General features: G+C 39.2%; 1 protein-coding gene across 2 annotated transcripts in view; it reads left to right on the top strand.

Moving 5' to 3' along the window:
* ZFAND3 (zinc finger AN1-type containing 3) overlaps positions 1–21,599 on the top strand; it is a 161,512-nt gene that overhangs the window by 75,425 nt on the left and 64,488 nt on the right. For both annotated transcript variants that reach the window (XM_088053245.1, XM_088053246.1), the window contains exon 4: positions 17,396–17,575. In XM_088053245.1, the coding sequence (XP_087909371.1) occupies positions 17,396–17,575 (180 nt within the window). The remainder of the gene's footprint in view (positions 1–17,395; positions 17,576–21,599) is intronic.

Raw genomic sequence — 21,599 nt, 5'->3', positions numbered from 1 at the left:
GAAGAGGATTAGAAATCAATGTGCAGGGAAGGAAGGTTTTGGAAAGTGCAGCCTAATAGAACACCTCCCTCTGGTGGTAGATATTATAGTTTAGTCTGCTCTGTCACACCATGAACTGGAACCTTCATGGAGGGGGAATGCCACTGCTACTGAAGAGCTAGGAGAACTTATTAAAAAGATAATTGAATTGCACATACAGTTTCCTGCCCCTGTAACTCTTTGGGTATGATAGGGAGGTTTAGATTGCTTGACCCCTTTCACTCTGAGTTTGTCAGCTAGTCCATGCTTTCTTCTCTTCCCCTCTTGCTGCTGGTATCAGTTGCATTTTGCCATTTTTGCTGGGTTGTAGGAATTGGCTCTGTGGATGTTGGTGCTTTAAACAGGTAATCAGAACAGTATGCACAAAACAGCTCATAGCTTCTAGCAATCATTTGGCTTGTTCTGAAAATTTAATTAATCTCTTAGCTTATTCATATTTAGCTTCTTGGTCTGAATTTCATGTTCCAGTCATCAGTTAGTTTCCAAAGTAATGTCTGTAATTACTTGTACTTGAAACAAAATTGGCCACCCTAACTGGAGGAGAAGGGTTGCTATCAACAGCTTATCTTGTAGGGTATTAATGCCAAGAAACAGATTATTTCAAATAATTATTTTTTTTTTTAATAAGCTGTTCAAGGATGGGTTTGATGTATCAATCAGGCATGTGAACTCCCAAAGAGGAGGCTTCCAAAGAGGCTGTAGAATTATTTCTAGCTCTGTTTAGGCATAGCAAGAATGGTTTAAAATGCTTCTTGAAGGCATATTTTAGTTCCTTGGTTTTCATGTCCATTACACTTCAGAAAGTATAGCAAACTAGCAGAATGTGTGAGAATAACATTTTTGATCCTTGTTTTCCTTTCTGTTTAGTAAGCATTTTATGTTGATTTTTCCTGTTGTTCTTTCACAGCAGAGTGAAAACTGCTCTTATTCCCACCCCACCCCCCACCCCCCCATCCAGGCTGAACACTCAAAACACCTTTATCTTTGTTTTGTATGTCATTAATAGAAGAACCTGAGGAACCTTGTACATCTTCTCCAAGGCTCCAGTTGAAAAGAAGAAAATTTGGGACGTTTTCATGGTTAGGAGTCCTAATTCCATGACTGTGACTGTGACACTGTTAAACTCCAAGAAGCAAAACTTTTAGGCATGGGGGACTGGCTACAGAAGCCTGTTTTTATGTGCAGGATCCCAACATTACCAGAATTTAATTAATGCTTTGTTCAAGGGCAGCACATCACTGCTCTGATTTGTTGGTTTATGCTTTGCTACTGAAGACTCCTCTTTAAGGGATTCCACACCTATTGTGCCAAATAACCATTTGCAAGTCAGAGCTCTGGAAACACCACTGATGAAAGGATACTTTTCCATATCTGCATTAACTTCCTGTGATAGCACAGGAAGTCACATCACATCAAATGACAAATCATGGATATGAAAAGCAAAAGGATTGTCTTCTTCTTACACCTCTTCTTTATTGTACTTTGTCTTAATATGGAGATGCAGACATAGACAAGAGTGGGTGTTTTAGGCAATTTCAGCAATGATCCTCCAGCACTGACAGACAAAAGGATCACTTCATCTTCATAAGAGATGCTTTAAGTTCTTATGTCTTTGTTGTATAAAAATAAGGTGAATTGAGGAGAAGTGTATTTATCTGTGTTTTCCACTGGGGGGACAGAAATGTAAAATTCTGAGGTGAGCAGTTTTTTTATTTTTCCTTTCCTACATTTCTATGGTTTCTTTGCATTAAAGAAGGCATCAGTATCAAAATAGTCAACATTTGTAAGGAAAAAGAAACCACTTAAAAATCTATAAATTCAATTCATTCATTCATAAAATTCAGATATTAACTCAGTATATTACTTTCTTGCAGTTACTCTGTACCGATTTCAAAGGTACATTTTGTACATTTCAAATGTTGAGATGTATTCTGGCCTTTTTCTTTGGGACCAATTGGCTGATAATGAAAATGGATGTTCTTTGACTTACATTCAACACTTCTAATGCCTTCTTCTAAAAGACAGTTTTAATAAGAAATATAGAAACCTTTATTAATTCAAGACTTCATCATATTTTGTTGCTCACAGAGAGGCCTAAGCAGTGTTTATTTTATATAGGCATTCAGTGTCTGTGTCTGATATTTTTGTTCCTAAAGGACTGGAAAAGAAATATATATATTTTAACTTAACTGAAAATAAGCATGGTATGCTTCAGTTTGGGCTTGGTTTCTGAGCCATGGTATTCCATAGTCAAAATATAATGTCACGCGGTGGTTTGTGACAACCCCAACTAGGGAGAGTTCTCAATGTTTGAGTTTTGGGATTTAAAAACCTAAATCAGCTTTTCTTTTCTTTTCTTTGTCCTTGAGCTCTTCCCTTTTTTTGGTTTTTTTTGGGGGTTTTTTTTGGGGTTTTTTTCTTGGGTTTTTTTTTGTTTTGTTTTTTGGGGGCGGGGTGTTGTGGGGTTTTCTGTTTGTTTGTTTGTGTTGTTGTTGTTGCTGCTGACAGGTTGAACACTACTCTCCAGCATTTCTATATGATTATAGAATGTTATGGGGGGATGGTAAGTGGGATACTACAGCTACTCCCTTAAGCTTCTGGACTCCTTGCATAGTTAATAAGCTTTGTCTGAAAGGTGTCAGATGAGATTTCAGTGGGTGTTCTCACTTGTATGATTAAAACATTACTTCAGTTTTCTTCATATTATTGTAAATTATTGAAGTCACAGATTGTCATATAAATGCTAACCATTGCAAAGTTGTTGCCCCAATGACTGAGGACTGTCAGACTGGGAGTTTCCTGTCCACTCTTTCCTGTAGCTACTTCATATGAAAGGTAGATGTGTATTACAGGAAGCACCAGCTTGCAGTAAGGTTGAGAAGAGTGGGAAGATTACCCCTTATACTTCACCATTCATTGCTTTGGTGGTTGTGGTGGGTTTAGCACTGGCTAAAATCACCAGTGCACTTACTCATTTCTTGCTGTGAGCTATGGATTAGGAGAAGGGCAAAAGAGGGTTAAAACTTAAAAGGTATAAAGAAACTTTATTAACAGGACTACAAGGATAAGAAGCATCAGAATAAAACCTCCAGAACACCTTTCCTCCCCCTGCCCAACTTTTTCCTTTCCCAGCTGACAACACTGAGACAAAACTTGGGATGTTAAAGCATTACCACCTTTCATCATAGTCTTTCATCAGTTCTTGTAGGGAGAGTTTTCTCTTGTCATGCCGTGGAGACTTCTCCACAAGAAACAGTTCTTTTGTGGCTTTTCATTTCCATGAATAGCAGATGCCTGGGAAAAAGTTCTGTATCAGGAAATTCCCATTTTCACAGCCCTCTTAGAGGTGTGTCCATGGGCCATGGACATGTGTCATGGGGTATTACTTTAAGGATGAGTTGTTCAAAGGCAAAGGTTCTCTTCATCTGTCTCTGTGATCATCTCTGGGAACAGAGGTTTTCTTCTTCTCTCTCTAGGGGCAAAGGGTCTTCATCACTCTCATCTCTCTCTGTTCAAGATTCTCATGGGATCACAGCTACTATGGGAACTGACAGTGGTCAGATAAAAGATTTTTAGGCTTCAGGCATTGGCTTGAGCCTGTGTGAAACTAAGTCACACAATGTTCCCACTCTAGCCTGAGAAAGCATAAGAAAGAATCCAAACAGTCCTTGGTAAAGAACAACAATCTTTTCAGGTGTTGTTTAGGAAACAGTCAAGGGGTGGTGTTCCTACTCGTCCAAAGATGGTGATGTGTTTTAGTTTCATGACCAATGAGAGTTTTACCTTCTCGGACCTTCTAGGAACTGTCTATAAAAGAAGATCTGGAAGAATAAAACTTGCTCTCTTTTTCAACCAAAGCTAAGAGAGTCTGTGTCGTGCTTCCGCCGTTCCTAATATAGCGTGACAAGCTACTTCAACATCTGCTTGGCTTTATCAATGGATGTTTCTGCTCACATCTACAGTTTGAATGCTTCATCCTCCCATTCTCTCTCATTAATTAAAGGGGATATTTCAGTATATCATCATCTATCTCCATGGCCCTATCAAAAGAATATTTCAGCCCCATTAGGCATCTCCTCATTTTCCTTCAGTCTGAGGCTTGACTCTTTCTTTATTGACCTTGGTGTTCTCATGTTGTTTTTCTATGTGTTCTCCTCTTCTCTCCCTGGAGAGAGGATCGAGGTCTGCGGGTCTCATCTGTGTAGTGAAATGGTCAAATCTCGCCCAGTGGCCGCAGCAGTTACGGTGTCGGATTTCAGGCTACGCTGGGCACCTCCCTCTGTCCGGCAGCCGCTTGGGAGGGGGGGTTTGGCTTGGAGCTGGTGGGTGCTGGGGGAGGGGTTTGGTGTCGGCCAGATGTCAGCAGCCATGGCCCGGCCCAGCCTGGGGCCGGGGTCCCCGGCCTCCTGTCCTCTGCCTGGGAGCCGCTGGGGTTCGGCCCAGCCTCCCTTAGGCCGCACAGGCCATGCGGGGAGCAGGGCTGGCCCCACCAGAGCTTCCGTTACCTTGTGAGGCCAGAAACAAAGAGAAGGACTTTACAGGTTTGTGGTTTTTAAAATGTACATCTCACAGAGGCGGATCTAATTTCTAAATGGTGCAAAACGTTGTCAGTTCTTAGAACTAGTCAGCTACTGGCCTGTCCCAGGCACAGAGGAAGTTCCCAGCAGCTTCTCTCAAAGAAATCACTTCCGTGCTGCTTCCCCAACTGTCAATCAGTGTGAAACCACCACAGTGGTAAAACCTAAATTGTAAGAAAATACTAAATCTTCCTTGCAGACGCATATTTCAAAATGTTTGGCTGGCTCTGGGGAAGTAAGACCAGGAAATGAGAGTGCCTGCTCTCCCTTTTCTTCCAGAACAGCCTCTGAGCTGTTCAAAGGAAAAGAATCTGATAAATTAGTGATTCTGGGAGATGTTCTGAGAATTTCAGTATTGGTAGTTAAGGTGCCCTAACTGAAGATAAGGGAAAGGGAACTGATGAGGGGCTTATTACTAAGTAAGTTTTAACCTACTGCAGAGGTCTTCTGTCCTTTGTGACAATCCTGTCAATTTATGGCATAGTCAAACATTTGGGAATGCTTGAACCATAAATGTGAGTATTATTGACAGAAAATTATGCAAATGTACATATTAATTGGAATCACATAAATTATACTGGAGGAATTAATTAAAAAATAACAGACATGTGTCTTGAAATTGAAAGGTTCTTTAAGTGCCAGATGGATCTTGAAATGACTGCAGGATTTTACTTTTCCTGGCTGTTAAGCAGTGGCGTTCCTTGTCTTATTTCTTGGAGTTGGTAAAATTGTTGTGATTACCATATTTAGCAGAGGAGCACGTAAGAGTCCTTGGCAAGCTGTCCATTCAGTTGGTGTTTTACTACTAGACCGCTCTGGTATATGCCCTTCCTAATGAATACCCACTCCACGTATCAGTGAAAAATAAAATATTTATTGCACTCATGATGGAGTGGTTGCTTTGTCTTCTTCAGTTACTTAAATTTCATACGTTACCCCTTGCATTGGTCTATTACCAATATCCTTTGATACAGATTCAAGAATCCATAGTGTCAATTAGTTGGGTATTAAATTATCTGCATGTCTAGTTTTACCAGGTGCAGGTGCTGTATAAGCCAGCTCCTCACCAGTTTTAGGTTTTGCAATGTAACAGTACCTTAAAGCAGAGCTTTCTCATTGTATGTGCTCTGTAATAAATTAAAGTATGAAAGCTAACTGTGGACTTTAGGCATTCTATAACAGGAAATTTAAAATAGGAGTTTACTCTTCATGGCTTCAGCCCTTTGGAATCTGCAACAGTCAATAATATTCATTCTTTTTTATGTTGGTGAGTTTTCTGGAATAATGAAATTTTAGTTGAAATAATGTAAGCCTGCTACTTTACTTAAATGTGGGAAATGTGACACCAGGGTACAGAAGTTTTCAGTGACCTTATTTCTGGTCTGTACTGAAATAGCTACAGTAAGCAAATTGTCATTATCAGGCAGAGCAAGGAGTATTTGTTCTGTGGGGAAGCCACTCTCGGGATACTTTCTAGATGATAATGAAATTCCTATTTCATCAATCTGGGATTTCACAACGGCTTTGGAAATGGTGGGATAATATGCTGTAAAAATGGCAGTTTTTTTCATGTTTGTCATGCAATGTGTTATAAGCCTGGTTAATACAGCTGCTGTTGACTCTTTTGTACCAAACTGCATTTTCCTTCCTTACAAACATGTCTGCATATATAATGACCTGGATCTTAAGTTGAAGGTCATCTGTAACAATGTTATGCTTGTTGTCTTGATAGTCCTTGCTTATTAGCTATTCATGAATTTTCTTGTTAAATAATAGGCAAAATCTGGTAGTCAAATCTAGAGCTTCCTGTGTAGCTTTGGGGAAGAATCATTTTACTGAGCCAAGGCAAATAAGGTTGATTATGGAATGTCATCTTTAAGCAAGGTGTGTCTTTTTGGAGAGAAAACCTGCTCAAAAGACATTATCATCAGACTTCCTCGGGAGAGTCCCGCAACCTCCCACCCCTCAAAAACCCAATCTAAACAAAACAAACAAAAACCCTGCAATAAAACCCCCACCAAGCTGAATCCCAAAAATATTGATACATTGCATAAACTTTACAAATAAGGCGGTGTTACATAACTTGATCCTTATTCCTGAGTGATAAATACATGTAATTGCAGCTGTGTTCTCCCAGTGTTTGCCACCCTTGCATATGTGTCTTTTATATTTTGCCTTTGAAATACTTCTCTGCTTATTTGAAAAGACAAATGCTTATGAAAAACTCAATATATGCAACATGCAAAGCTCAGTGTAATTTGAAACTTACTATTAATGTGTTGCAATTTCAAAAAGTATAGCAATCATAAAGGATAACTTAGCTTAAAGAACTCATTTCAGTTTTTCTTCATGAAGGAGAAAAGTTGAAAAAAATAAAAAATTTGTTGTATTTATGAATAAAACCCCTAAGAGCTGAATAGGTTTCCTGTATCATATGTGCTTATAACTCTAAAGTTGTTCTACAGAAAATCACCTTTATAGTATTTCTACTGTTTAATTCTTTCAGTACTTTGTACTGTGAAAGCCATGAGATCTGCTGATAGCTCATATAAGAATATACTGCAATTGTAATTCTGTACTTTCCAGTCTAATATATTTTACTTATATATTTATAAATACAATTTAATTAATACATACCTCTGGTTCCTTTTTAGGACTTTGTAACCTCTTAATGCAAATGCTTGTGTGTATTCTATGGTGCATTCCCCTAATAGCGAGATACCTGTGTTTATTCTCCAAATGGGCTAATGCATCTTTCTGTCTACATATTATTTAAAAAGAAAAAAGCTAAAACTTCTCTTTCAAAGTGGAGTTTTATTGCCAGACCGTTTTTGAAGCCCTAGGTTGCATTCAAGTACATACTGAAAGTGAAAGTTTTATCCGTCTCAATTTGTTATGCAAAAAGTAGTTATGTGTGAATGATGCTTGAAATGCCTTCAGTAAGCTACAAACCAGAGAAGTCAGTGAAGAGTTCTCAATAAGAAAATAAAATATTTAGGACTTTCACTACTATTCCCTAGCTGTATGTGAACGGTTTCTCTGTTCTCAGTTCTGAGAACAGATACATGAAGAAAAAAAAAAAAAAGGCCATAACTTAAAGATTTCACAGTAGCAGTTTCAATGTCATAATATTTGTGTTGCTCCCCATAGAGTAGTTTTAGAAAGCAGTTTCTTTTAGTTGTGGAACTGTTTTCTGAGTAAACTACAGTAAGTCTGTTGTTTACATTGAGAGGCTACTGGACTGGAGACATTTGATGTTATACCAGCATATTAATTTATGCTCTGTAAAAGAACAAGTTGGTCTGGAAATAAAAAACATGCAGATTGTGCTTTTAATGCAGTGTAAGAAGCTAGCACTCTCCAAATAACCTTTTTGCTAGTTCACATTGCTATGTTACAGGAACTGTAGGATTGAAGAGTAAGGAAGTATAATATATCCTGTCAGTTAAAACAATTAAAGATGTCACACTATATTAGGAATGGCAATAAGTATGACACTGACTCCCTTAGCTTCATTGTCCAAGAGAGCAAAGTTTATTATTCTTAATCTTCTTTTATACACATGTTCGAGAGGGTCTGAAAGGTAAAACTCTTAATGGCCATTAAAGCAACACATCACTATCATTGGTTAAGTGGAGCACCACCCCTTGACTAAACAACACCTGCAAATTGTTGTCCTTTACCAAGGGCTGTTTGGATTCTTTCTCATGCTTTCCCAGGTCAAAGTGAGAAGCCTGTGTGACTTAGTTTCACACAGGGTCTGTTCCCTGCTTGCTTTTTGCATTTAGTATCCACATCTCCCCTTTTTTCCTTATAGGGCAGAAAGGCAGTGTTTGTAATCTCCTGCTGGGCCCTTGCAGGAATGAGAACACAGCATCAGAGGTTCCTTTAGTAACTTGTTGATTACCAGACAGAACCTCAATTGGACACCAATTTAGAATGGTCAGGGAGATTTTCTGGTACATTCTATTGAATATTTCATGCATTACTATCAAATCCTTTTGTTCATTCTTGCAAGGAGTCAGTTAAACCTGGTAAATTGGAGTAACTCTGAATGTGCAGGAAAATTTTTCCAATAATCAGATTCATCTTTGTAGGTATCAATAGCTTTTCTTGTTTTTCTGAGCTGTCAGTAAAAGACAGTGATTTCTGTACTGGCATCCAGCTATTTTTTGCTTCAATGACAAATTGGTTGCTTTTGCCAATTTCAATAATTTTTGGCTCGGCAGATAAGCAATCTGCCCTAAAATGTGTAGCATATTTTGCAAAGGACCACTGTTTGCTGTTAGTAAAGCTCCATTAAAAGTCTTTCTGCTATACTGGAAGAACAATTTTCAAATTGTTTCAAATGAACAGTTAATTCGGACAGCATGGGTGCTGCTTTTTGGGTTTTTTTGGTGTGTGTATTTGCACTTATACTTTTTACTTTTTTTGCCTTCTCTCAAGTTAATAAATTAATTTAACTTTACTGTTGTTAGTCAATCCAGATTTAGATTTGATAATTCATTTTTCAAGCCTCTAATACAAATATACTTTGTTCAAATTTATCATTCCTTTTTTTTTCTTTTTTTTTTTTTCTTTTTTTTAACCTCTGCTTAGAAACTGCAAGCAGAAATATCTGGGTTTGTTGGTGATTCTTGTTCAGAAAGAGCTGGTGTGGCCAGTGCCTACTCTGACTGGAGAAGAATCTCTTACATGACATGATTTTAAAACAAGATTCTCAAAAATCATAGTGTAAAAACCAAATAAATTTTTAAACTTTCAACTTTGTGAACAATATCATGTCAGTAGATTCACATTCTGTAAGCAATATATCAATACTTTTTCATTTGTCACCTCCAGGGAAAGAGGGGGCGAAGGCAAAACTCTGTTCCCCTTGGTGGAGCCGCCCCACGGGAGCCGGGAAGGCCGCCGTGCCCATCCCCTGCCGCACTGTGCTAATGTAACAGCAGCGGCTGCTGCACCACGTGGCGGGAGGAGCGGGTTGGAGCCCGGAAGGAGAAACCCGAGCTGCCATTTCCGAAGCCCCACCTGACTGCTGTCCCGCACTCCTGAACCCGGAGGAAGCGGGGGGTGGGTGTGGTCTTTGCCCGTGACCGCAGGGAAAGCACACTGCTAATCATTAAAACAAACATAGGGAAGGTTAAAGGCATAAAACACTAAGAAGGCAAACTTTTTCACCACAAAACTCAGGGGGCGGGACCGTGGGGTGAATTTGTTACAGCGTCTTTTGTCTGATTTCCTCTCAGCTTCGTGACCACGGTGTTCTGTTTAAAGCTGCATCACCGGAGTTGGTCTGTGTTTTCAGAAGTCCAGACGGGCTGGAAGCACTGAGGCGCGGTAGATGCTGGACAGGCTGGCACATGGCAGGGGCGCTCTGCTGCTGTTCCTGCTGCTTCTCCTGCCGCTGCTGTTGCTGCCTCTGCTGCCGTTCTTGCCTTACCATGCCCAGATGGCCACAGCTGTAACTCTTTCAAAGACTTCTGATACAGTGAGTCTTACGGTGTTTACATCCAGTTCAGAGAAAGGATGAGTCGTTCCTCTAAGGAACTTTGGTTTCCTTTTGCAGGAATACCTTTATCCCGACGGCCCGCAAATGCAATATGCAAACGCTGTGGCTTATCCCGGGAGTCAAGCTCTAGCTTCGCTGAGATTGCCGTTCCAGGCCTGCTCACTGGCTGGCCCTCTGTCCGGGGTCACGCAGACCTGTAGCTTTCCAGGAGCTCATGGGGAAAAACTCCTTTCAAAGGAGGAGGATGAGATTCAAATGTCCTTAAGCTTGTGGCTGCAAGGAACGTCAAGGGGTCATCAGATGTCTTTCAGCTTGTGGCTGCAACGGACATCACATTGGGGTCACCAGATGTTGCACTATATTAGCAACAGCGATAAGCATGACACTGACTCCCTTAGCTGCATTGTCCAAGAGAGCAAAGTTTATTATTCTTAATCTTCTTTTATACACATGTTCAAGAGGGTCCAAGAGGTAAACTCTCATTGGTCATTAAAGCAACACATCACCATCACTGGTTAAGTAGAACACCACTCCTTGACTAAACAACACCTGCAAAATGTTGTCCTTTGTTGATATGAAGAACAAGGGATGGGACCACCTTGCTTCAAAGTGATTTATTGCTCAAGTAGCCAGCTAAGATATCAGTCTCAAGGCATGAGGTTTAGAGAAGCAACAAGTCAGCCATAGCTTGAGGAAGTCACGAGTTTGTTCTTCTCACAGCAGTATATAACATTTTAGCCCAATAGGCAGTTGACATGACACTTGTTTTCACTTACTAACCTATCACCTTTGCTTAATTTTGCTGCACTCTCTCTCTTAGCCAATAAGTTGACAGGTCACGTACTCATGCACACCTCTGTTACAATTTCTAGATCACTAACCGACTCTATAAGTCACACTATTACAGCTTAAACTTCAAACTATTTTACTTAATATAATTTCTTACCTACTCTAGGCATATTCTTACTTATAACTATATAGACTTGAGTTTATAATTTCTCTATTCAATGTCTGTGTACCTTCATCATTACATTAACCTAAGCTCTTTCCAAGGCTGCAGATCAAACCCTTCAGCATCTGTAGAAGTTTCTATTTTTCAGTTTCCAACAGTCCTTTACCAAGGACTCTTTGGATTCTTTCTTATGCTTTGCCAGGCCAGACTGAGAAGCCTGTGTGACTTAGTTTCACACAGGCTCTGTTCCCTGCTTGCTTTTTGCATTTAGTATCCACATAAAGACTCTGATTTTCTCTGCTTAGCATGCAGCTTACTCTGATACCTCTTCCATAATATATTTGAGTGAACTTATTTATTTTTAATGTAACATCTGTTACAGGTCAGAGAATAGGAATTGTTTGTAACTTAGACTCTTAAAATAACCCAAAAGGAGATCTTTGGAGATGGTGTGATTTCTTATACCATAGCAGGAGTGCGAATGAGGAAACAGTCTGGCTTAGTATTAAGTCATTTCATGTAATACTTTGACATGCCTGTCTTTTTCAGAAGAAATGCTTTGTGATATGCTGATAATGTTCATACTTACCTCTGCCTTAAGTTTTAACTGATTGTGATCACAGGAGTTACCTGAAGCTGTGAAGGGTCATTTCCTACTTAGTCACAGAGCCCATAGTTAAGGAAAAGTTGAGAACTCAAGATTTTCTTAGGTATTTTGTTGGATATTGACAGCTAAAGAAGGCTAGGTACTGGAATTGGGACTGTCTGGTTTATTTTGTCACAGAAACAAGTATTTTATGTGGTGGAAGGGGTTGGATGTCCTTAATATTTGTTCTTGAGGCAATGGATGGAATGAAAATGCTGGGAAGATGGGCTCTTTTAGGTTGCTCACTGTTGCCTGGAAACAGTAACTGGAGCTTGAAAGTTTTAGGGCTGTGTAGAAGGTGTGATCTTGTGTGGCAAACTCAGTTTTATGGGTTAGTATCAGAAGCTGTAAAGGCAATGGCTTTCATTAGTAATATTATCTTATTAATAAAAATGGGCAAAAGATTGTCATGCAAAATAACTTCTTACCTGAAGTCTGGGAACAAATTTGGCATCTTGCCTTCCTTTAGTTTAAGCAATTAGAATTCATTGTATATGTAGAATATGAAATATTTTAATCACGTCTGTCTATTCACTTAGTGGTTGTTTTGTTTACAAAGAAATACTAAGCAACAAAACAAGAATAACACTCTTCGTATTAATATCCAGTGCATGAGAGCTCCGAGATATTCTGTTCTTGCTCAACTATTTGAGATACTGGGTGTGTAACCCTTGAACTCAACAAAGCAAAAGGATTTTGGAGCTTGAAGACTGACAACTGCTTCTCCCTAGCATCTTCTCTACCGTGCAGTAATAGTTTTTGAATGCATTTCATGCATTTTATTGGTAGATCTTTTCATCTACTATTTCCCCATATTTGCAGGGAAGAGCAAATTTTCATGTCTTATTTTGATGCCAACTCCACCGTATAGGTAACAACAGGATACTTTACAGTTTAACAAAAGAAAACCACAAACCACCACAGCCACCCTAAAAAGCCCCAGAAACCAAACCCACCAAACCTGAAGACGGTGGAGAAAGGGATACAATTTCAAGAGGAAAAAGAAAACATCTTTTCTGACAAATGGAGAAGGTTTGTGTTAAAATTTGCAAAGATACATTTCATTAACTAGGAAAGGGCAGTGCATGTTTCATGGACTTTTGGTCACCCTTTTCAGCACAGATTTTGCTAGTATAGTGAAAGTCTCAGGAAAAATAAAATAAACTAATTGAAGTGTTTCTCATGCCTTTCCAATTAAATGGGAACTTCTGCAAATGGTGATTAATGTCTTGCCAACTCTTGTTCTGGTTTTTCCTTGTTGAGATTATTTGGTGAGGTCACTGTTCTGTCAACAGAATTGCATTCTGATTTTAATCAGAATACAGGTTACCTTCCAAAACTTACCAGGGCCTTGCCTCTATCATGTGTGTATTTTTGTTTTATTTGTTAAGCAGTTAAGGCTTAACTGGATTTATTCAGGCTCATCTCTCCTGGAAATACTGCCAGCTTTTATGGCAGGGTGAGCATGATGATCTGCGAATTATTTGTGTTAATGAGAGTCCTTGTTGACAGAAACCAAATGACCCCCTGTGATAGATTGGCATTTAAGAAAACAAAGAGAAACACCTAAAGAAGTTAAAACTGATGGAGGCTGAATGGAAGTTTTTTCTCCTGGCCAATAACTGGCCATTTCTGAGAATTGACAGTAGTTTTGACCATTGAAAAGTGAGATCAACCTGTGAACACCACCTTAAGACCTAAGCCCGGGAATTTCTTTGTCTCTTTGTTTCCTAGCTGTAAAAGGTAACAGAGCTCCAGCTGGCCCCCGTCCCCTGCCCAGGCCATGCGGCCCAGGCCGGGGCTGGGCTGGGCCTGCGAGGCTTCCCCCGGGCTCTGGCCAGGCCAGGCCGGTCCCTGGCTCGGCTGCAGTTTTTGCCACTGCTGTGTTTCACCAGAAACTGCCGAATAAGGAGAGAGAAAGCCATTGACCTGCAGCAGGCCGAGACAGTGACTACACTTTCCAGAGCAGCCATGAAAAATCTTCTATCGCAGACAGCTCCAGCTGCTGCTCTGGCAAAGATCACAGAACCATCTACAAAGCCTGGGCAAGATTTTAACCCTTTCATTACCCAGATAAGACTTGCAGATTAATCCTTTTTTTCTCAGAGAGAGAGAGGAAGAGAGTGATCAACAGGTAAAGAGACAGCATAAGCTATCAAAGACAGTGAAGAAAAGAATTAAGCTTCAGATGGGGAGAGAAATAAGGAGATGCTTTAATAAGCTGAAATATTCTTTGGCTAAAACTATAGAGATGGATAATAGTGTTCTGAAAAACTCCTTTAATTCATGAAAGAGTATTTTGGGGGGAAATGGAGTATTTCAAAGAGTAGATTTAAGAAAATGGTGAAGTAATTGTGATCTTATGTGATGCTGGAACAGAAACGGAGAAGTGAGAGTTGTTGAAAATTTGTGGCCTTTAAGAGGCAAAGAGAAAACTTCTGTTTCCAGAGATGCTCACAGAGACAGATGAAGGGAATTTTTGCCTTTGAATAACTCATCCTTAAAATGACACCCCTTGACCTCATGGCCCACGAACACACCTCAGAGTGGTGTGAAATGGGAGGAGAGGACTTGATGGCAGAGTTTTCCAGGCGGCTGGCATCAGAGAAATAGCCATGAGAAAATGGTTTTCTTGTGAAAAGCTCCATAGATTGACAAAAGAGAACTTCTTTTTCTCTACAAAGACTGATGAAAAGACCATAGCAAAGTTGGGACTGTTTTAACCACCAGGGTTTTTTTTTCTCTATGTTGTCAATTAAACAAAGGAATGGTTGGGTGGTAGGGAAAAAGGGTTTCTGGAGGTTTTATTCTGGTTTCTTATTCTTGTAGTTTTGTTAATAAACTTCCTTTATTCCCTTTAAGTTTTAAGCCTGTTTTGCCCTTTTCCTGATCCATATCTCACAGCAAGAAATTAGTACGTTTTCTAGTGATTTTTTAGGTAATGCTTTAAAACCACAACACCCCCCACCTGCCCCAATACATGGACAAAATACAAGGCAGCTTCAGTTACAGTTCTTGTGTTTTGGGTGCTTGGATCATCAGTCTTAAGGCTTTTCTCAAGTCTGTAATGAAGAAGGGATTAAAACAGGGGTGGGAGGTATTCTTGGGTTCCACTCAACTGAGCAGGCTAAAACTTTTTTTAAAGTTAATTGATTTGCAGTCTGAGTGTTATAAATACATATTATAATATTGGCTTTTTGCAAAATATTGAAATGGATGTTATATATATAATGTTAAAGTAATTTTGTTATAGTTTTTTATTTCTATTATCTAAACTTAGGCATAGTAGTGGAATAGCTGATAGTTACGCTTGAGCTGCCTGCTTGGTTGGGATAACATCCAACAGACATATTATGAAGACCCCTGCTACCAATATGCCAGCTATCAGTACCTACCATCTGTAGAAAGTATGGACCAAAACCCAAGCTGGAGGTGATAATAAGAATGAACTAAAACCACAGCCAAGAAATGCACATGCTCTAAAAAGGTGGTCCTGAGGAGGAGCCATGCTAAACAGTTCTTAGAACGTGTAAACTAGTTTGGAGAAGAGTTTATATATGTGTAATTGTTTATGAATATGTAACAGGCTGATGCAATAGGAAAGATATAAAAAGGGTATCTCTGAAATAGCAGGTGTGCTATTGGCAGAATGCCAAGCACCCAGCCACTAAACTTTGCTTTATTATCTTTGTCTATGTCTTTTATTAAACCTTTAAATTTTACGGGGAAAGTGTACCTTGTTTTTCGCATGAGTAAAATGAACCTCTGAACAGGAGGTCATGAGTGAGTTCGTGGAGGCAAAAAGCATTTCACTGCCATGGTGGATTTTGCTGCTGCAGCAGCTCTGAACTTTTATGATTGCTGCAGCTGCCTGATTGTGGCTGGTGCAGAAAAGCGTCTGAAGCCTTCTTGATTGCACAAATACATAAAGAAAATCCAGAAGCCCATATTGGGTTGAACTTTGTTGATAACTAGTGAGGCCTGAGTAGAACATCTTTCTGAGTCCTGTAACTTATCCCTCACAAAAAACTTCCCACTGGTTTTTCAGAGCTGTATTGTGGATGATTTCCTGTCTGCCACCTCCTTCCTCCTCCTCCTTCCTCCTACTTCTTCCTTCTCCTCCTTCCTCCTCCTTCTCCTCCCTCTCCTCCTTCCCCTCCTTCCTCTCCTCCTCCTCCTCCTCCCTCTCCTCCTCCCTCTCCTCCTCCCCCTTCTCCTCCCTCTCCTCCTTCCCCTTCTCCTCCCTCTCCTCCTCCCCCTCTTCCCCCTTCTCCTCCCCCTCCTCCCCCTCCTCCTGGCTTTGAGCTTGATCCTCTCCTCTCTGGACGTCTGGCTGACTCTTCCACAGCAGACGTTAAGGCTTAATTTTTCTGGCAAATCACTTAAATCCTAAATCAGCATTCAGGGACTGCTTGACTGTAGTGCTTCCCAGTCCCAGAGAGTCATGTTGGCAACCTGTGTTTCTAACACATCATCTAACACACTGCAAATATTTATCGACTGCTGTTTTCTTCTCTGTCATGGCATAATGAGCAGCCAAATATTGATTTATCTATGTATTTGTCTACTGAATAAATTCTACCCTTGTATGTAATTTAGAAAAAATGTAGATACCAAGTGGTGGTGCACTTCAGCTGTCTCTTTACCAGGAAGAGGTGAGAGAACCAGGTGCTAAGCAAACCAAAATTAACTTGGTTGGCAAGTGTGTTTCCCAGAGGCAGAATGTGCCAGACTAAAATCCAGTAGTTTAGCTGGTAGACTGATGCTATAATCAATCATATATCAGGACTTCAGGACTGCAAATTTGGGAAGAACCTTTCAGTGAGGGATTTGCTCTTGAAAATATTTCCCCTCAAACCTGAATCTAGTTTGGAGGCAAGGTAAGCCGGAGGGTGACATTTGTCAAACACATGGAATTTGGACTATGGAGGCAGTTTGGAGACAAGCATGACTTAGCATTTGCTGATAAAAAAACAAAACTTTGAAGCCAAATCGTTTGTACACATCTTTAATGTATTTTAGTGATTTACCTTCCATATCTAACTCTACTTTTAGATCAATGGTTAGCTTTTAGCACCAGTGTTGGAGTAAGTGAAGGAAGGAGGAAACACCCCAACCTTCCCGCCACCTCCTCCCACACCTTCCCCTCCCAAATACCCATCAAACCAATGATGCAGAGGCAATCCCTCACCAGCTCCCTATGCTAAACTGGAACTGCAGCTGTCTACACTGGCTTTGCCAAAATTGTTACTGATGGGATTTTATATAATGGCAATGAAAAGTGTAACATCCCCATAGCACTGTATTACATGCCTTGGTTCTTCCCTCACTGGATGTCTGCTTTCTTTATGTTTCTGTACATGCTTTGTGTAAACCCTTTTAAAAATGATACCATATGCTGTGGTAAGCTTTGAATGCTCTTGGATGGCTGGGGAAACAAGACCTTTGTGTAATTCTGAAGATGTTTTTTCTACAGTAAATAACTTTTAAGATAATTTAAATTTGAAGTAAAAATTCAAAGGCCACTGTTTGTGTTTACCAAAGTGATGATACCTGATGATAACTCTGCCAGCATTTTGGGCTTATTTTTGTTACATAGGAGTTTTTGCCTAAATTTTGATGATTAGACTGAGCAAGTGTGATGACGTATGAATTCTTGGTTTTGATAGATTTCCAGAAGAAACAGCCAGACGATGACTCTACTCCCAGCACAAGCAACAACCAGTCAGATTTGTTCTCTGGGGAAACAAACAGTGACAACAGCAATACCTCTCTAAATACACAGGCCGCTAACTCCAGCCAGCAACTTTTGACAGAACTGAATGTAACTTCACCGAGCAAAGAGGAATGTAAGTTCACGAGTCCTAAGTGAAAGCAAAGGAGGCATAAACAATTTGCTTTGTTCTCAGGTTTATGTTTCACTGACTCCCTCTGGATGTTAATGGCCTGGCTTTTGGGGTGAAGGAAAAGGTTAGAAGCTATTCACAAAATAGACATTGATGGCTTTAACTGAAGAACAAATAGGAGTTTTTTACTAAGTTTACATTTGATGTATTGTATTTCATATATATGGAAGCCATTTGATTCTTTCTTGGGAAAGAATTTAATTGTGAGAAACTCCTTCTCACATTAGTGGTAAATTCATATGTATATTCCAGCATCAAGACCAGTGTCTTGTGAAATTTGACTTCTAAACATGTTGATTTTTAATTACTGTAGTTTCACATAAGACTGACTGTAATGCGTGTTTTAGACTGCTACTTGCATATAACCTGTTTCATGTGGTAATTTATCTATTCTTTCATAACCCATCTTTTGTCTATATTGAACTGTCAGGCAAAAATTCTCCCTGAAGGTAAGGTAGAATGCTTAGCAATCACAGTGAGATAAAATTGACTTTTAATTATTCTAAACCTCTGTATAAAGTTCATCTTGCATCTAATATATTGGGTTTTAAAATTTTAAATTCTACAATGTAAGCTCCAGTGTGTAATTTGTAGCTTCATTTTTCTCCAGTTGTAGATTTATTTTAGAAGGTGCTCTATGGAGAGAAACCCCCTTGAGCTGAGACTACTTTAGGTTGTGGCTAGTGAATAGATCTACACATTGCAAGAAAATGCTTCTTTTTCAGTAGGAAATTTGCAAGAGCTACTCTGGTTCTTGAACATTCAGGCAACTGCTGGAAATAACAATGTTGACAAAGCACTAGGACTAAAATGTCTTGCTTTCAGTTATATTAATTATTTGCACAGGATGGTTTTGCTGAGTTGTCCAGGTAGGAAGAGTTTTTAATTATGCAGGTTGGCTGCAAGCAAAGCATAAAATGTCATTTGGAATTCTGGTGGTTTATTTAACTAAAGTAAAACTTTTAAACTGTGAGTTGTTACTAAATAATATTTGAGAATATTGTCAGAAATACAAGTGTTCAAATGTGAATGTTCTGTGACAAGTTCTCATCGTAAGACTAAACTTGCCATGTAACTCTTGTCTGTGCTTCACATTCACATGCTGCTGACCTTCCATCTCTTCCTTCTGTTCAGTGCTTCTTCAGGGGAAACCTGTAGCCTGCTGTAAAAACAAGGCCTTAAAACAAGCTTCCTGGAGAATTCAGGAAAACACATTATGCTTCAGCAACACATTTGGGCTTTCACAGTGCAGGGGACTTCAGCACCCTGCTTGCTTATTAGCCAGTGTCACATACAGGGTGTCTTCTGTAGTGCTTAGTGGGTCAGCTTTTCTGAAAATTTGTTAAGGTGGAAATGAAATTGTGTTACAGCAAAGTGTTTCTGTTCTGAGTGAGAAAGATTTGGCAAGTGGGAAGGTGATTACAGGAATGGGAAAGAAATTAAACAGTGTCCTGCATCCTGAATTGCTGCAAGGTTGTGAACATACACTGAACGTGATGGATATTAGGCAGCACAGCCTGCAGAGCATTTGAAAATATTGCCTATTAAAAAAACTCTCTTTATGACTTCCTGCTGGGATGTTTTTAAGTAAAATGCAATGGAGAAATTTATTTACAGTTCTGCCTTCTCTCACACCCCCACTACCTCTTTAATGAAGCTTAATGTCATTTATCAGAAATAATTATATACAGATGGAGATTTTCTGACAGATAATGACCTCATTGTGCAAGGTTCTTTCCTGTAATGAAGAATGCCCAGACTTAAATGTCTTTTTTATTTTAGTTTGAAGGTGTCTTTTTCTGTGCGATATTTATTTTGCAGTGTACTCTGTAAAGTATGCACTGCTCTTAGTATAGCTGTGTTCTTCAAAGACTGATGCTTTTCACTGCCATGTGATAACATACAGCCGTGTTCTGTTCTGAACAGAATCAGAATTCAGATTTCTGAACAGAAATCAATTGTATGGGATCTCTGTGATAATCCCTATCCAAGTGTGGGAAAATTGATCTAATCAGGAAGGATTCTTAAGTTTTGTTCCACTCACTTCTCTTTCCTTTCAAGATTTTGAGGAGTCTTGCATCAAGGTGTTTGCCACAGTAAATGAGTCCACAGGGTAAACAGAGGGGACAAAATTGCAGCAAGTCATTTAGGCAGTTGAAGTCTTTCATGTTACAACAGCTGAAGAAAGCCATAGAAATCCCATTGTGGTAAGGTTCATACTCTGTATCAGAGAAAGTGGAAGGGTTTTTGTACTTGTTTTTAAATAGCTATTTCCTTTTTTATCACAGAATGAATTATATAGGAGAAAAGTTCCTTGAACTATATTTTGCAGGAGTTCAGTTTGACAGTATTTTTGTGGTTTTTTTGTTATTGTTTTGATTGCTGTGAGAGTTGCATTTGCATTCCTGAGTGTCTTACATATACAACCAGATTGTAGTGACTTTCCGTCTCCCCGCAGCCTCAGTTCTGAAGAGTTACCTACCACAATGACAGCTGTGCTTTCTTATATCTCTCCCCCTTATAGGTAAAAGGTAGTTCTCAATATTATATTTACAGTCAATGAAAATGTGTTAAATTTTTATACCAAACAGTTCTCAGTATCATTTACAGTCAACAAGAATGTGTTAAAAATTTCTACCCAGACACAACTTCAGTAATTTTTCCCCTCTTTCACATGTGTTTGATCTTTCATGAAATATTACTAATCAATGTTTTGGGTTTTTTTTTTTAAATTGGCTGTTGAAATTGGCGAGGGGGGAATTCTATGGAATTCTTTTTTTTTCCCTCCACGCATACTTCTTGTTGCCTGTTTCTATCCAGAACCTTCAGGTCTCACCAGTTGCAGTAAATTTTCTGAAATAAACTTGCAGACAAAGAGTAATATTGATAGTGGTATAGCTCTAGTTAGTCTAGAGCTGCATGGATTTTACTGATCCATTTCTTAACAGGTAGTTAAATCAGTCTAGTTTTTGTTCCGGTGCTTCTTTATGTGCAGATAAGTTTCATCTGTTCTCATTTTTCCTTCCATCTTCTCCTTTCATTTAGGAGCTCCTAATGGTAGTTATTTCAGCATCAGTCACTATACCAGCCAGTTGCTCTGTCAAAGATTTCCTTTTCATATTGGGTGGGCAAGGTTTTTGATTATTTTTAGCAGACAGGAAAAAATGGATTTGACAATGGCCTTCACTTCTCTATGTCCTTACCTTCAGCCACCAACATTTATTTTTTTTTAAAAAGCAGCTTATTAAGCAAGGTTCTATGTATTTTGGTAGCGAAAAGGTCACATTGCACATAGAAAAATTTTGCTTAGTTTCAGGCCTTCAATGTTTTCTTTGGGGCTGTCACATCATTTTTCTGTCACTGTATGAGCAGAGCTAAAGCTGGTTCTGTGCAGGTTTGAAATTAGCTATGTTGTTATGTGACAGGAGAAATGTCAGTGTGAAGAACACTGAGTCTGGCAACTTGATCAGATTTGGTATTTCAGTAGTTTTTAGCTTCAGCTGACAGGATTTTATTTTAATTGTGTGCTTAACTTTCCTGGCCTTCTTGAATAGCAAGAAGCACTATTGAAAAAGGACAAAAGGAATATACGGTCTTTCTAAAAGAGTTAAATACTTTTCATTCCTGTGTTGAAAATTTATAAGATAAACAAAGATCTGAGCTACTCCTGTGAATGTCAGAAAATACACTGGAGATTTCAGCCCAGAAAGATGGTGATGGTCACTGACCACACCTCACCTCTCTGTGTACTGAATTTTAGATGACCATATACAAAGGTATTTCACAACTGTATGTCTGGATTTTTTTGCTAGTTTCTGTATACCATTCAGAACTTGAGCCATTGCATATCAAAACTAAAACACCTTTGTCTTGCAATTTAAATTTGCAAGATAAGGTTAGAAAAACACCTTATAACATCGTTTATTTTATTAAGGATTTGTGTGCAGTGGAAGCGCTGAAATACCCC

The sequence above is a fragment of the Pseudopodoces humilis genome, chromosome 3, assembly GCF_049639895.1.
Source record: "Pseudopodoces humilis isolate 2021_Gansu_Grassland_sample_001 chromosome 3, ASM4963989v1, whole genome shotgun sequence".
NCBI classification, from domain to species: Eukaryota; Metazoa; Chordata; class Aves; order Passeriformes; family Paridae; genus Pseudopodoces; species Pseudopodoces humilis.
This window is presented reverse-complemented; position numbering and strand designations above follow the sequence as displayed.